Source organism: Glossina fuscipes, unplaced genomic scaffold (genome assembly GCF_014805625.2).
Source record: "Glossina fuscipes isolate IAEA_lab_2018 unplaced genomic scaffold, Yale_Gfus_2 28, whole genome shotgun sequence".
NCBI lineage: Eukaryota > Metazoa > Arthropoda > Insecta > Diptera > Glossinidae > Glossina > Glossina fuscipes.
The window spans coordinates 12,042,216-12,059,242 of NW_023998423.1; the positions used below are offsets into that span (position 1 = coordinate 12,042,216).

General features: G+C 32.0%; 1 protein-coding gene across 1 annotated transcript in view; it reads left to right on the forward strand.

The window, feature by feature from the left end:
• Window positions 1-15,472, forward strand: part of LOC119636352 — a 34,692-nt gene extending 19,220 nt beyond the window's left edge. The window contains exon 6 of the mRNA XM_038031664.1: window positions 15,261-15,472. Within this exon, the coding sequence (XP_037887592.1) occupies window positions 15,261-15,472 (212 nt within the window). The remainder of the gene's footprint in view (window positions 1-15,260) is intronic.
• The last annotated feature ends 1,555 nt before the right edge of the window (window positions 15,473-17,027 follow it).

Here is a 17,027-nt window from a genome sequence, read left to right on the forward strand (position 1 = left end):
AAACTTGTGAAAATAAAATAAATTGAATTAAGAAAAAAATTGAAAAACTGAAAAACTTTCCACAAACGCAGGTAGTGGACGTGGAAAAAATTTAGATATATATGTAAAGTGTAAACGCCTAGAAGAGCAATGATAGCGAAGACTAAGAGCGTTGATAGCGAAGGTTAAGACGAACGAAGCAACATTGCAGAGAAGGCGAGAAAATCAAAAGTCTCTCATTAACTGGAAGTTGTCGATCCAAGTAGTAAAAAAATGGAGAAGTCAAACCTTTTCGCTTACTTTCCTTATTTCTTTATACTCAGTTACTTTACATTAAACATTAATCTAACAACTTTACAGCTGTCAATAAAGTTTTCAGCCCACGTGTACATTTACAATCAAGCTTATCTAACGCTACTAAAATGCAAACAAAGAAATTTATGTTCACATTGAAATGTTTCCACTCCCTACAATGAATCATTTGTTATTGATTTGCTGCATTCTGTTAAAGCATTTGGAGAAAATTGCCTACGAAAAGATGTTTGATTTTTGTTTGCGACATGAAAAAAAAGCCAAATACTAAGAACGAGTCTGCGCCGAATTCAAACCGTTTCTTGAGCCATTTCTTAGTGAGTGAGAAAAAAGGGGTAATGCATGATAAGAATATTCTATAATGATTATGATCAGAACTTTACCGTGCGCAATAACTGTCGAAAACTCACGCTATGAATAGGATAGATTTAAAAAAGGGCAATTGTAACTAACACTTCAAGAGAAGCATGCGAAATCTCTCAACAAAGAGGCTGACGCACCCCACTAGAACAAATTACTTTAGCCAGTAACTTCATTGCATATTCCACGGAGCAAACTCCAGCCAAAGTTTTGTCAACAGCTGGTGCAAAAACATTTTACAATTTCAAGGAGAGCTAGTGTAATCCGTTCCCTTGACAAGTGTCAAGTTTCTTATACTAAAGCCAAGATCTGCATTTCAGTTACTGTGTTTAGTAGAACTATCGCTACCTAAAGGTAAGGCCTCAAAACATCAAGATGGGCTTTTGGAGACGCCCCGTGACGTTAGTGAAAACCTTGAGAAGCCCACCTTCCTATATTTTTCATAAGGTCACTGTTATTTCCTCATTTTCCTTTTGCATTCATTTAAATATTCTGTCATTTATGAATTCTTTGTTCGATTAAATGTAAATTTTATTCGTTAAGTTTTATGATTGTAAATATATTTAAAATTCGTTAAAATTCCCTGACGTTACATAATTAGTTAATACCTGATGCCTATGTATATGTATATGATATTTTCAGATATTTTATTTATGTTAAATCTGTAAATTTCGTATAACAAATACAAAATTCTCTAAATTAACAACAATCTTAACACGTAATCATATAAAATATTACAATAATTTATATATATGTATGTAACAGGTTTAGCTACAAGCGAATTCTTGTATATATATATATATATATATACATGTATATTTAAAATGCTAATCGAATAAGCAGAAGGAACGCTACTCAATGATTAACTGTAATTGAAGTGAAAATGTATTCGAAGCTCGCATTTGCTTGCACATGCACACATGCATATATATAGACCATAAACAAAATACAGCCAATATCTACATTAGTTATAAACGAAAATATTATATTACTGTTGTAGTTGTCGTTGTAAGCGTTGTACCAATACAAATATTTGTGTTAATTTTAGCATTTTGGCCAAAAATTCCATTTTCATTTCTTATTAATTAAATATACAAATAAATGATGCATATATATATATGTATGTATATATATGAGATATATATTTAGAATGTATGTAAAGGTTATAGATATTTTAACAAATTGTCATTTAAATAGAATGAAAACAAATATTATTTTTGTTATTTTTGTTGTTGTCGTCACTAAAATTGAATTGTTTATCTAAGCAAAAATGTTTTTATTATTTGAGTTCATATGTAAATGTAGATGATAGTAAGAACTAAAGTTTAATTGTTTGTCTGCTTAAGCTAACTATCATCTATCTATCTATTTAGTTTAGCTTATGCATTATCCTTATTAAATGTTCGAGATTTAATAAGTGTTTTGTAATTTAACATTTATATTTAATTAATTATATTATAAATGTATATATGTATGTATATATAGAAAAGTTAATAAATTATTAAAATTTCCTTCTCTTAAAGAGAAACAATTTCGATAAATTAATAAATATGTAACAGATTATTAATAATTAATAATAAAAAAAAAGAAAAGAAAAGGAAATCAAATAAAAATAAAAAACTTCAAATCTCCTCAATGAGGTAACCTTTACACTTTGCTATGAGATGATTGTAGTTTGACTAGTAGTTTTCCACCAATCGAATATATAAGTTTCCATTTTCGAGCAGTTTTGTAAGCAAGAACAGTCGCCATTTACTCACAGTCTTGATAGATTTGTCAACAACAATCTGCTACTTGATGATTCCATGCCGTTGTATTGCTTACGAAATGCTTAAAATTTTGAATTATTTTGCAAATTTATCACATACATATCTAGGCAAAAGTAGTTCAAAGATATCTATATATTTAATTACAAATTTCTCTAAGGCAATATTTTGTTAATATATTTACACACTTACAGAATAGATAACAGAATGTATTTAGAGAAATTGCTATCGTGTATGTTGCAAGGAGAACTTTTCACACTTCTTTGTTAACAAATTAATTTGATTGAAATCAAAGATATCAGCTTATATGTGCCAACTACTTATGAAAGATAATTAAGTCGAAACACGAAAGTTATATTCACATCGAGATACATCTATTGAATATGCTCAACGATATGCTGCGAAGTCGTAAAGGTAACAAGGGTTAGCCTTACATTGGTTATGATATATGTGAATGTGCACTTAAAAAATAGACGACTATGTGAATTTTAACCTTATGTCAAAAAAGTACCAGGAATTTCAAAAGAAGTATCTGTTTACTTGCTCTTTGTGGCCTTTATTTTGAGAATTTTTTCAGCGTTAGCAACATCATGCGTTTTTTTTTTTTTTTTGTTGCTTTCTGTATTTTATTAAGCAATCTCTAAGCTAAACATAATTAAGCGAAATTTTAAAAGAAAGGAGAGGAAAACCGTAGAGGCCTATAATAGGATAGCAATTGGAAATGGAAAAAATTTTGAAGACAACCCTGCCCTTCTACATTTTTAGTAGTAAGGACAGTCATTCCACAAATAATGCAGCCAGAAGTAGCAAATAGGTCTTATCCGGCTCAAAGGCGAAGGAATCGTTCATATTCATAATCTCCTTCTGGCACTACAAGATTAGATTATTTAACTTGAGTGCCGTCATTATACAGACAACATAGGCATCATAAGTTTTTTTATGGACATACCCATCTTTTATACCCACATATACAGAGGGACATGCTTAAATCAATTCAATAGTTGACGCTGATCAAGACTATATACACTTTGTAGAATCTCTGAAGCTGCCTTCTAGGCGTTGCTAAAATTTCGACAAAATCTATATACTACTCATTCTTCCATGATGAGTATAACAAATAAGAAGATTATAATGGGTCAGGTCACCCAGCTCTAGATAGATAGATGATTACGTCATCGTCTCTCTTTAATTTTTTTTTGCTTTTGGGAGAGAGAGTGAAGCATAGCGAAACAAACTGCCTGCTTTATTGCCTATAATGTCTAATAAAATGTTTTGCGCGAAAATATCATTTAGTGAATTTAAAAATCTGAAACACTGTAGAACATTGTGCGCAACAACAGAAAGTAAATTGAAAAATCTTTATATTTCATGTGTTGCTTGGAATTTGCAACGATTCTAACATAAGCATACAATCATTTGTTAGTAAACCAATTGGAATGAGTCTAATACCTATTTCTTCTAAGCATTCTATACCTGCTGCCCGCGACCACATGTACAAAATTTCTTCTTAACTTTCTATCCCAATCTTTGATTGCTATGAGAAAACGAACTTTGGTCGAATAGACAAGAGGGGATAGCTATCACAAGATTTGAAATCGATCCTAACTAGATCGTCTTATGAAATCTCTAAAGAATAGTTGCGAAAGGAATGACAAAACGAACATATTTTCACTTCAGATAATACTTACAAGAGTATAATCTTTAAATACGTCATATAAGCCAAGGTTGATAATTTTTTAGGCGAAACAAAACGTGTGTGCGTTAAAAGAGATTCATTAGAAAAACCATCACCATGACTTGATTAGAAATTCCATTTATTGCTCGAAAGAATTCTCATTACATAGAAAAAAAAAAAGAAAAAGAATAAGAAAAAAAACAAAAACAAAGACAAAATAATTAAAATCTCACTTCAAGGAAATGAATCGGGCTTGGCATACATGTACATACATGAACGCACATTTCCTGAATTATATAGATAAATATATGGCCGTGCAGTTCTTTAATAAGAAAAATCATAACAATGATAATCATTATCAGCTTGACATATATACCCACTGCCTGAGAAATACAAAACTAAGAATACAATATTAAATACCCCGATGAGATACGATTCATTTTGTCATATATTGAAATAGTAAAAGAAAAAGATCATAGTTTTATTTATGTATCACATAAATATGCGACACAACATTCTTATAAATTTTTTCAATCCTTGTTCCTTCCTTCCTTAACCCTTTCAAAAGATTGCTTACTCTCTGCCACGCGGTAAGCATTATTACAATTTAAAAGCATGATGTAAGCAAACCATTGAAAAGGGGTTTCGGTTTTCCAGCATATCGACGGTTTTCTGCTGCCGCACAATATTAATGATGAATGTACGTTGCGTATGGGTGGGTATGTGATTTCCTGTAATCAACATTGCAAACGCATGCAGCTACATCGTATGCGTAAGCTTTAAATAAAACACGGCTGCATTAAATCTTTTGCAAAAACAAAGGAAAAAAAAAAAAAAATGTCAAAGTAATAAAACATGAGACTTAATGGAGCTGCCAGTCGGCTAAATTTACGGTATGCTCTAGTCTCTATACCGTTACCCATCTATCTGGACGTCTGTAAAATTGTCTACAATTGCTTTAAAAGCAACATCATTGAGACAGACATAATACATATTTACAAAATGTACAGCATGGCAGACATTTTTAAGCTGTCAGAGGAACGGGCTTTTCATTTAGTTAATGAAAACATAAATACGCAACATTCTATTATATTTCAATAAAGCTTATGCAAGTCGAGAGTTAAGATTTGCTTTATACTTTAAAGTATACAAAAATATATAGAGAATTTCTTTGTTGTTATTGCTCCTCATTCATCATCTTACATATTGGCGTTTAAATGAGAAATACGTAGCGTTAGAATAAGTCTTCGTAAGGCATATTTACTACAAAAAGGAATTTTAAATAGCGACCAACCTTTCGAAAGCCTTTTTATATATCAAAAGTAACTTTCGCCCGGAAGTAGTTCAAGAAAAATCTATTGGTTAAGTCGAGTATTACACTTCTTTGAATAAGGGATTTTTAAACCAATAAAAGTGGGTGTACTGTACTGTAGTACAATTTCTTATTTTTACTACATATAAATACCTAGCGGAGAACCCACAAACTAAATGGAAATTTAATCAGTGAGAAATCTTAATCAATTTACAGATATTTGCCTGACTGTCTGTTTGTCTACTTAATGTTTGACTGTCCTTTGAATTTGGTATTGCTACACTTTATAAATTTGTTTACAAGAACTGATTTGATTCGAAGTTTTTTCTTATGAATCTTGAGAATTAGGGAAACTAACCTATGACATCCGTTCCTAATTGCCAATGAATTCATAAATTTTGTGTTTTTCTAAAACGTACGCTGAAAGTTGCACAACTTTTACTTTAGAACTGTAAGGTTTGGCTTAAATGGTTTTCTTAATAGTATTTTCATACTAAGTTTGAAAATAAGCTGAACCTGATCTGCGATTGCAGAGCTTACCACATCTACGAAGAGATGCAAGAACACCGAATTGTTTACTTTTTTCAAAAGTAATGGCACCTTGTTCTGCTTGTAGAAAACGTGGCAATGTCTCGACCAGTAACACCTTAAACGCTCACCGAAGAATTTTTTTTTCTAAAGCAACCGCCTAAGCCAGCGTAGGACTTTCACTGCTTTAAAAGAAGTTGTTAAGTCCGACGTCAACTCTCACGAAACCACCGTTAAGTACTATGGGGGGGTATTAGGAGAACCGTCTAAGCTTCAGCTCAAATCGTGTTGTTATGTAAGCCTTCGTAAGCGCACTTCTGATCAAGGTTTAGCCATTATTATTTTATTTACCCCCTTTACTAAATTCAAAATTTCGGGCTGACGCAGCATAGACGCTACTAGATTTTTGTGTGGCACTCTGCCTCCTACAGCTTAATTTTCTATCTCCCACTGGACACTGGAACATTATATGCTCAGCAATTTCATCTTGTTCCATACACTCTGGGTAATAAGGCTTCTTATGTAAGTAGTGCCGAAAGCAACCATGAGCAGCTGAAATTTTCGTTAAGTAAAAGTCAACGTTTTCCTACTTCCTGTCTCTCGATTCCTTGACATTAGAGATCAATCAGCAGGTCCTTCTATCTGCATTGGGGTTGTCCCACAAACCTAGGCATGTGTTCAAGTGTATATGTGTATGTGTTTATGTGAAATTAATCTAAAAGTAAATATTCTAAACTGTAGTGGTAGAACAAAGCTTTATCGCATAAAAACTGAAGAAACTCATGGTGCAACTCCATGTTTCTTTCGCTTGATGGTTCAATTTTAGAAGAAAATTTTCCCTTCATTCCAATCTGTGATTTTTGTATTATACTATTACGCAAATCTCACGTTTGATTGAATATGAAAACTAATAATATTTCCTAGCGAATGAAATGCTTAAAGTGGGGAAACTGACTATAGATTCACAAGGCTATTTTCAGGCGTCATAGAGTAAAGAAGCCGACGATTGGCGAAAACGCTGACGGGAGTCTGCAGAAAAAGAGATTAGCACGATTAAAACTTGATATTGATTATTTGCTTACAAAGCTTATATTAGCAAAGTATCTGCGAAATGCAGTCAGTCGGACCGATAAGGTCGAATAATACTATTCGGACGGACAACACCAGAAGAAACGTTAAAATGTTGCAAGCAACAGTTCCTTTACCTTCGTACTGAAAATATCCAAAAAGGATCCATTTTTCTGGGCCCACGGTTCTAAAAAATTTTGTGACTATAAAAAATAGAAAACAAAATAATGAAAGAAGCCAAGGTATCGAGGATATCAAAATTTCAGAAATTTCATCAAACGAAGTCTCCAATGGGTATCTTGAGGCTGATAAATAATATAAATATATTAATGCACATTAATAAACCTAGTACACATATAAAAATTGTATATTATTTAAAGTTTTTACGGCAATGTTCTTTCATTTTTATGCTCTTTACTCATTGACGGAAAAAAGCATAAAAACCAACAATAGAATGTTCTTTGTGACGGATTACTAAAAAATATATTTAAAAAAAAAATGAAGAAAATAAGCAAATTAATGTGAATAGGTGGATTTATTACATAAAGTAAACGAAAAAACTTTCAAAAGAGAAACCGAGAGGGAAACCTAATAAAACTTGCCATGCGTGGAGTACAGAGAAGAGAAAAGTAATTCCATCTCCCGCATTACTGAGAGCAAGCAACTGTTATTTATAATTCTTGAAGCTGGCAATAACCTAATGTTATGTAAAAATTAAAAGAAAATTTTAAAAACAATAACATTTTAATAAATAAAATTTATGTAAAAAAGAGAACAGCAGATAATGGATCTAGAAAAAAACATTCTTTTCGATTACAAATGGTACGCAGCAGTAAAAAAAAGCATTGATCATAATTAGTGCAAAATACTGAAGCTGGAAATCTTGCGTTTCACTTACATATCTTTATGAATCTTTATCATATGGTCTTTAACGCTGCCACTGACACTTTTTTCCTTCGTTTTTTTGCTGAATATCGCAAAAGTACTTTAATTGATGCTAATAGATCGATGGTGTACACGTTTTCACAAAGACACCACATTGATACTTTTTGAATTGTAATAAGTGTGAACAAAGCGAAGACTGGAAGTGTATGAGAACCATAAGCGGCCTTTAGGGAGCAGTATTCTTTTTCGGGCACTTAGACCTGTATGAATTGGTTTGCAATAGAAATTCCCGTAACAACTAACAAAAAACAGAGTAGATCTACTAATTAAAGTTTTTCACGTTTAAAGCTCATCTAACGAAATAAACTTATGAGGTCACTTTTTGACTACCATAAAGTTCTAAATGATTTTGTTACTCGTAAACCCATTAGGTTGCCCTGGCTGAAAATAGCAAAAATTTTCATGATCGGCAAACAAGCCCACAACCCGAAAGTAACCTTGGCATTTTTGCCAAAGCATCGAGTAAGTTTCCATGACAAAGTTTCTTCTAATTTAAGAATAAAACTAAATGCATCTTAGGCAGAATCTTAGATACCGACTAGTATAAAAAATTTCTGACTCATATGGCACCGATTGGAGCGATCAATACTATTTCGATTACGAAAGCTAAAAGGGTTCCGAAAGTTAAAAACTTCATGTCATGTATAGAAAATAGAGTACGACTTTCAGTTGTCGCCCATTTTTAAAATGTAATCTAATGACTTTATCAGGGAATGTATAGTTCTAACTTTCCATTTTTTGGAAGTGTGGCCAACGACCTATCATACCAGCGGCCGTACGACGAATGATGAGAAGGATAGGCGCTAGTCGGACAGGCACTCTTGATAAAGGAAGAGCAACGATACGCAATCAAGGCGATTCGAATCTCAAACTAATCACAAACGTATAGTTACATAATGGAGCCTTTTGCATTTAACTAGCTCTGCTTTGCATCATCAAGCGGCCAATAAATTAGCTGACACATTCATTAGAATTTGTCAACAAATTAGCTTAACATGCTTAACAAATTAAAGGTTAAATGCATTTAATAGACTCACTTTGAAAAGAAACGCAAATCGGTTTTGAAAAAAATACTTAAAAAAATCAAGAAGAATTGCAATACAACAATGCATTCTTAACAAATTTAATCTTCGGAAATTTAATCTGCGGATGCCAATAAAAGCCTACAGTTAACTACATACTTTGTGAATGCCAAAGCGTTTCCAAAATTTCGAGTTTCGCATTCAGGATATCTAACTACCTGCAAGAAGGTAAATTTTAAAAAAATATTCAACTTAATTAAAATGATTAGATTATTATTTCTTTGATCTAAATATATCATAATAATAACAATAAATTTACGTACATGTTATATGCTTAGAAACTTAGTATCGAAATTTGAAAAAACAAGATAAATACGCAGAACAATCCCCTCATCTCTTACTTTTTCTCTAATTTAACATATCTTTCCTTTTAAGAGCACCCCGTTCAAATGTTTCGAGTTTTCGTTTCAGTTAATATAACATTTGCAGACTTGGAACAGAAAGCTATAATTACGAGTCGGATTTTCCTCTGTTTTATAATAACATTATGCTAAATGTTATTCAACAGAATGAATACTCAAAACTTTCGCTAGCGTTTTAACAGGTGTTTATAGTAAATATAGTCGAGGTAGTAGTAGTAGTAGTAGTACTGACCTATGACAATAAGTTTACTCTTTAGCAAGACAGTTATATTTAGACATTTTAAGAATGGTAGGCAAACTGCTTGACTATATAATTAAAAGAAAAGAAAAGTCTTTTAGAATAAAATTTCTTGTAATGTTAGTTAGTTCCGTCTACTAATAGGGATATAATCTACTATTATTTAAAATATGAGTTTTGTTGCTTTTTTTTTTGCAAACTTCATTTACTGAACAAAAAAGTATTCTCGCTTGCACTGAAAATTTTTATAGCATGTCTCAGAAAAATTTATATACTGATCTTTAGGTTTTTCCGTTCAAAAAGAAGGCTCGAAGACTCAGACATGAAAATCTTGATTGATTTGCTATATCCCTTATTGAAATTATGCCAAATCGACTCAGGCAGGTGGGTCTTGAACACTTCAAAGGAAATAATAGAACTATGGTTAGCTGCTTTCCTTAAATAAAATATGAAAATAGATCGAAACAAAGTTAGAAATAGCCAAACACAGCAATATCAAATATTGATTAGAATACGAAAATTTTTAGATAACCAATTTCCGTGATTCTTCTCGAAACGACTAATTTTCTATATAACAGAATAAAGAGCAAAGATAAAAATTTATTAGGTTTTATTATCGTTTTCATCCAAATTCATAAAATAAATTTGACGTAAAAACAAAAAAAAAATACAACAGAGGGAAAAAGAGTCAACGCATTTTAATTTTCCAATCAATTAATTTCTTGCTTTGAGTTTTACTTGTGCTTTACGCATGTATTGATTTCACTAGATGAACGAAGAGCCAGAGAAGCAAAAAAAAAAAAAAAAAAAAACAAAAAAAAAGCAAAAAACCCAAGAAGAATACAAATAAACGAATGAAAAACGTAACAGCACATTGACTTTACGTTAGCCTCCCACCGCACATACGAACGCATGCAAAAACATGTGTGTGTGTGTGCAAGTTTATAAAATAACCCATATGTACTCTGCTTACAATAAATGATGCATGAAAACCCATGGACGTTATTATACCCTATACCGCTTTCAATGCAGAATACAATAACTTTGTGCGGACGCATGTAACATCCAGAGAAGCATACGATAATCTAAACTTTTATTACATCAATCGATATATGATGAATGACTTTAATCCCATCTGCCCATCAATCGGATGACTTTTTTTTTAATATTTTATCATGACAATTTGTCCATGGTAACCGTTTGACTTAAAAAGTAATTGTAGGAAATTTCGATCGCGTAGCTCCGTTGATGAACTTCACTTCATAAAAGTTTCTCACGTTGGCGTAATGAAGATATCATTTTTCAGCAAATAGCTTAAGAATCATGGAATCTTTGATGAAGATATTGGGAATATGTCAGTTCACCGTATAGGTTCCACGCCATGAAATCTACATATTTCACGGAAGTCAAGCATAATTTTTGAAAATAAATTGTAATAAATTGTAATAAGTTGTATTAGGCGAAGCGGTGTAAGGTATTTAATGGTCGTGGTCGCTTGCAATTGTCTCACTTGTTTTTACAATTGTTTGCTTACCGAGTAACGCATACAATAAACCAAATTTAGTGCTAGTAACCTTTTTTGGGAAGTCGAGTCAATTATGTGTAGCTTTGACTCTAACTGCATACGTATAATCAATGCTTAGAATGTATGTACACGAATTTGAACTAATATTGATCGAGTGTTTATGATTACCTGTGCATCTGTACATTCTGTTCTTTTTTTTGTTTTTTTTGTTTTTAGTTTTTTTTTTTTTTAGCTTGTTATAGTTTATTGTACATATACAGGTTATAGTTGCTAGTGTATATATTGTTTTTTTTTTTTTTTTATTATTTCGTCATTCAATGATGTTATTGTTGTAGCTCGGTAGAGATTCAATCAAAGAACAATACAATTGCCTGCACCTTCATCAGCATATAAAAAGTATTACAGCAAACATCTGTGCTCTTTCTATGTACATATATAAGTGAAATATCAAAAGCCAAAAGTTGCATTCAACCGTAAATGCTTCAAAATGTTTGAGTTGCATGATGTATATTCTATTGAAAGTTGATTGGTTAAAATTGTTGGGCTTTCTATTTGAACGCGTGTGTTTATAAATCATGTTTTGGCGTATCGCTATGGTAATATTTCTTATTTATTTTTTATATACATATATACTCTTCTTTTTTTCTTTTTTTTTTTTACACAAGAACCACTTAGTCAAACTCTTTGCAAACTATTTGCAAATGAAATTTAAAAAAAAATCTTAATATATTTTTGGAAATAACAACATATTTCAGTACATAATAAATCTATCGCTATATGAAATATAAAAATGTTCTGAAACTTCTGAAACTGATCCGTAATAAATTTTAAATATCGTGAAAAATAATTTAAATAATGAAATTGAGACAATTGTAATTTCTTCACGGGTTCAAAAGGGAGCACAGTATGCATCTGCAATATAAGTGGAGCTTTCTTCAAATAGGTATGCGAAGCGATCATACAATTTGTGTGGATATCTTGTAAATATGATTAGATATACCAAACGGGTGAAGCTGGGCACTTCAAGAGAATTGCGGAATGCTCCACTATAGATTGGGAGAGCAGACAACCATATTGAAATCTTACCTGAATAGTTCGGATAAATGTTCATGGCTTTGGTAAATCGGTACGCTTATCGCTTCTATTTTTCTCTCTTTCTCTTTTTCTTATTCTTTGTTCTTATGGTTTGCTCTTTATTCTTTATAGGTCTTTGCGCTTCACTTTTTAGTATTTATTCTCTTTCTTGTTATTTTTTCTTATTACCCTTATCTTTACCCGTTCTTTTAACCTTCTCTTTTCTCTTAATCTAGCATATTTCGTTTCCTGTTTTTGTTTTTCGCGCTTTCTTCCTTGTAAGATTATTTTCAATAAATTCGCATTAGGTGTATAATTAATTAATTAATGATGAATTGGTCAGTAAGTCCCGGGACATTTTTCTTTCATTGCAAAAATTCGACTGATCAATATAGTTTCCTTCAAATATCCAAACATTCTCTAAAATTTCGATGTCTTTTCTAAAGAACGATTTCTCAAGAACCTCAAAATGAACTTCCAGTTTCCAAAATAGTCTCATCGTTTTATCCAAATCTTCTCTATTAAGCAACCTTTGGAGCCAGATAACCATGCAATTTTATTTTAGTCATAGATATGTGGCGGGATACGTTATCTTTCTTATTTGCCATTTATGGTAATATTTTTAGAGCCTTTCTTTAATCGAACCAAAAGACCCATAGAACGTTCGCTATACATCGGATTATAAGGCGATTTTTCACTTTTCTTTCGCATTACTTCGTTTTCACTAGTTTTCCTTTCCAATCAGCGAACTGTCGATTTGACAAGTGACATGTTTAATGGTGAACACGTGCGATGGTCGCATCAAGCTTCGTATAGTTCATTAATTTGCTCCACTATAAGCGAAAAATAGCTTTCTTATACCCATATTTTTAAGCAAAATAGTGAGTACACGGCTTTTCGATATCTTGAGGATGCGAGCATATCTCTGGCAACTTCACTTTTCGATCAGGTTTGTTTTAATAAGGTTTTCTTCTGAAGAAGACACCTTTCGCTCAGCATCCCGACAAAATTTCTGTTTTCGAGGGAGAAGAGTTGCTGTAAACCTGTTCAAGCCATAGTTGAGTTTAAACGATGTTCTTTCCCACTAAAATGTTCATTGTTAAAGTAACACACAAAATCAAAATATTTCCGTGGTATTCGAAAAAACAAATTCAGTATCGAGTTTCAATTTAGCTGTAAAGGCTGTAAAGAACATACCTAGAACCTAAATCATTTGAACTTTGCTTTCATGTCTTGCTTTCATGGTTCTGAGTTTTTGACTTGTAAAAAATTGTTCAAGCAGCACAGCAGAGAAAATTACCATTTTCAAAATAAAATGAATATGAGTCATGCACAAATCACTGAAATGATATGGAATTTTCACAAACGTTGTAGATACTTGCTAAATGTGATATGAATGCAGCTTGTTGTCAATCCGAACAATTTCTTATATCATTTACCGCTTTGAATTGAAGAGAGCCCTAAATGAAAGTCTGCTTTAATACAATTGATTATAATACAGTATTATTCTGAATTCGTTCAGAAATCAAGTGGAAATCTCCTTTTATCTTACACATTATCATATAAACTCACCTTTTTGTCATGAATGAAATTTTCAATATTTTTTTTTTATTATAAATTTAGTTGCTTTAGAGAATCTAGTTTGAATCAGCTTTAAGCTTCTCGTTATAGTGTACGTTATTCAACTGTTTAAGAGAGCATTTTATAGCTAACGCTGGCACTAAGCAGATGATGCCGAGAAAACATGAATAAAGTAATGAAGATATTTAAAGGATCAAAGTGTTGCTATATGCTAAGCGCTTGATTATTCTGAATATTGAAAAGTAAAAGTAAGCATGCCCCTTACTGTTAATGTCATCTTTCGCGTTCTCAACAATAATGAAACTTCAAATGTTTGTTCGTATTGCGAAGAACGTATGGCGCAATGTTAGCAATTAAGTAACAGAGAAGACTTCAACACGACTGCCTTTTGATAAATTAAAAAGTTTTCATTCTTAGGATAAATCGTTTTAAAGGCAATTTAATTAACAAAATAAAATGATGGAAGTTCAATGAAGATTGACATATTAACATAACAAAAACAAAAAATACTTTTAGATAATTTGCCTTTACTTGATATTCCAAAGGAAGAAGCGTTAAAATGGTTTCATCATTTTCTAATATTAAATTACAATAAATTTTGGGCAGAGTGACTTATTTTAATTAAAAGCGACATTTTTTCCTCCTTATATTTAACATGGGCAATTCAATCCCTTCGCTGCATCAGTAATGATCTTCTCTTCTCTTCTCTTCTCTTCTCTTCTCGCTTTAAAGTTAATTATATGCGAATTCCCCCAGCTATCTCACCAGTGGCATTTTGTGCGTATTCAAAATGAAAATTATTAGCACACAAATGAAATGCTCAATTGGACCACAAAACCGCCAGTCTTTAGTTAACCTCAACTCAACTCAGCATCAACCATCATCGCTGCCTCAACTCGACAACCACAAATAATTATAAACAATGGTTTGATTATTAAATATGGAGCAAAGTGTGTGTTATCGATGCGTCGATGTCATTCATTCATCCGTTCATTCACTCATTCGTTAGCTGTGATAGATAATGAAAAAATTAAATATTGAAAATTTACAACAAAAAATTCAAAAACCAGTGGGAATATGAGGAAGAAACACGATTATGTATAACGAAAACATGAAAATAAACCATAATTAGATATGTATTCGTTGTTAACATAGGGAAAAGTAGGAAGAGCTGCATATAAATTGTATACATTACAGCAACTCTAATAATCAACACATAAATATAGACATACAGACATGCATACATACATACATACATACGTACGTAATATTGTCTAAAATAATAAAATTGTGTTAACAGGAGCGTGTAATGTGCAGATGAAAAATGCATCCAAATAAATATTGCATCGCTACTATCAAAAATTTTTCTTAGTTATTGAATTTTTATTTATTTATTTTTTGTTTTTGTTTTTTTTCTTTTTTTTTCTCTTTTTTCATGTATTGCCAAAATTAGCAATAACAGAAAATGCTGATGACACTAATGATACAGCAAAAGCAACACAGCGTAATTACGCTAACAATGACAATGATGATGGCAATGATGATGGCAATGATGATGATGATGATGATGACGATGATCCTGCTATTCATAATTGTCATTATGACGATGACTACGGCGATGATGACGGTGGTCATTTGATGCTTTGTGTATCTGTTTTACGATAACGTATCCCATTATTGAACGACGCTAGGAACAACTATTATCTGTCTACTGCATCGTAATGAATGCCTTATATGCTTAGCAGGCAGTGTGCTTGTGCGCTTATTGATGATTATTAGTGCAACTATGACACCAACAGTTTCAGTCTGTCATACGAAGCGATATTTTCAAAAAGAAATTATTTATGGTTTATTTCATCAAATGTTTTTTTTTTTTCTTTTTTTTTTACTCGACCGATAACTTATGATGTGTTTTCCTTTGTCTTTGCAGGATAAATGAATGGAGATAATTTATTTAGGAATTACGAGAATCCACGTACAAATAGGATAGAAAGCGCGTCCTATAAATTAATAGAATTTGATATTTTATATGGAAAAGATTTGTAAGGTTTTCTTATTAAGGGCATCATCCTCTCCGATTGAATTGCATTTCCCATAATTCGAATCGAATGCTTCATCGATGCGATGACTCATTGTCCTGGCTTCCTAGAGCACCTGTCATAAGCATCGTATTCTTCTGAAATGTGCAAAAAAAACTTGAAAGGGAGTGGCATTTTCTGTTAACTGCTGTGACCTGAATTTACTGGTTGAGAAGGAATACAGTTATGCGAAGCTTTTGGAAGACACATCCATACAAATAAAAGCCAACTTTTATGGGTGGCTCTCCATAAGTCGTTAAGAATAATTTCGCGTCCAAAAATACTTACGTAATCCAAAAAAGTTTGGAGTCTGAAAATATCTCATAACTCCTAAGTTCGACTTAATGTCCAGCATGTCTATATTTCATTATAGCGAGACGTTTTTTAATTTTTTTCAGTGTTGATTTGCTCTAAACACAACTTTTCATAAAGGGTTCAATTATTTTCTAAGGACGTCATACGAAGAGATACAATCGAAGGCAACCCTCTAAGACCGTAAGAAATGAAAATAGTACAGAATTTTTAATACCTATTAGCACCAATGAGTTTTGGGCTTTAATCGACTGCTAACCAAAGCGAAAGTCCGTTGATGGTATTGTTTAGACTTGAAGTTATATATATGCACAACGCTCTGTATATATATATATATATATATATATACATAAATTTTTGAAAATTTTTTCATTAAGAAAAAAAGAAAAAGAAGACAAGGATCGTGTCAAACATCGGATTTAATAGTTGATGTAAAAGCAAGTGAAACGCTGTTGTTATCTTGCCCTGCACCATTCCGCTTTGTGTAGTTATCCATGTAAAAATTTTTCAAAATGATGCGTAAGAAGTAGTCAAAAAATTGATTCGATCCGAATGGCTCTCGAAATATCTGTCCTTCGATCAAAACGCGCCTACCAAAATATCTCAAAAATTGCAACCTGTAGATTGAACCTAAGAACACAAGACGAACAGACGGAGAGACGGACAGACAAGCTTGAATCGATTCAGAAAAAAAAAGGTGGACCTGCATCAAGTCCTTCTGGAAGTTGCATACATCAACATAAACTTAAAATACTCTTGTACTTGTAATATAACCTTGTACTTAATATACCCATGTACGGGAAGCTTTGCATTTTTCATGAGTTTTCTTT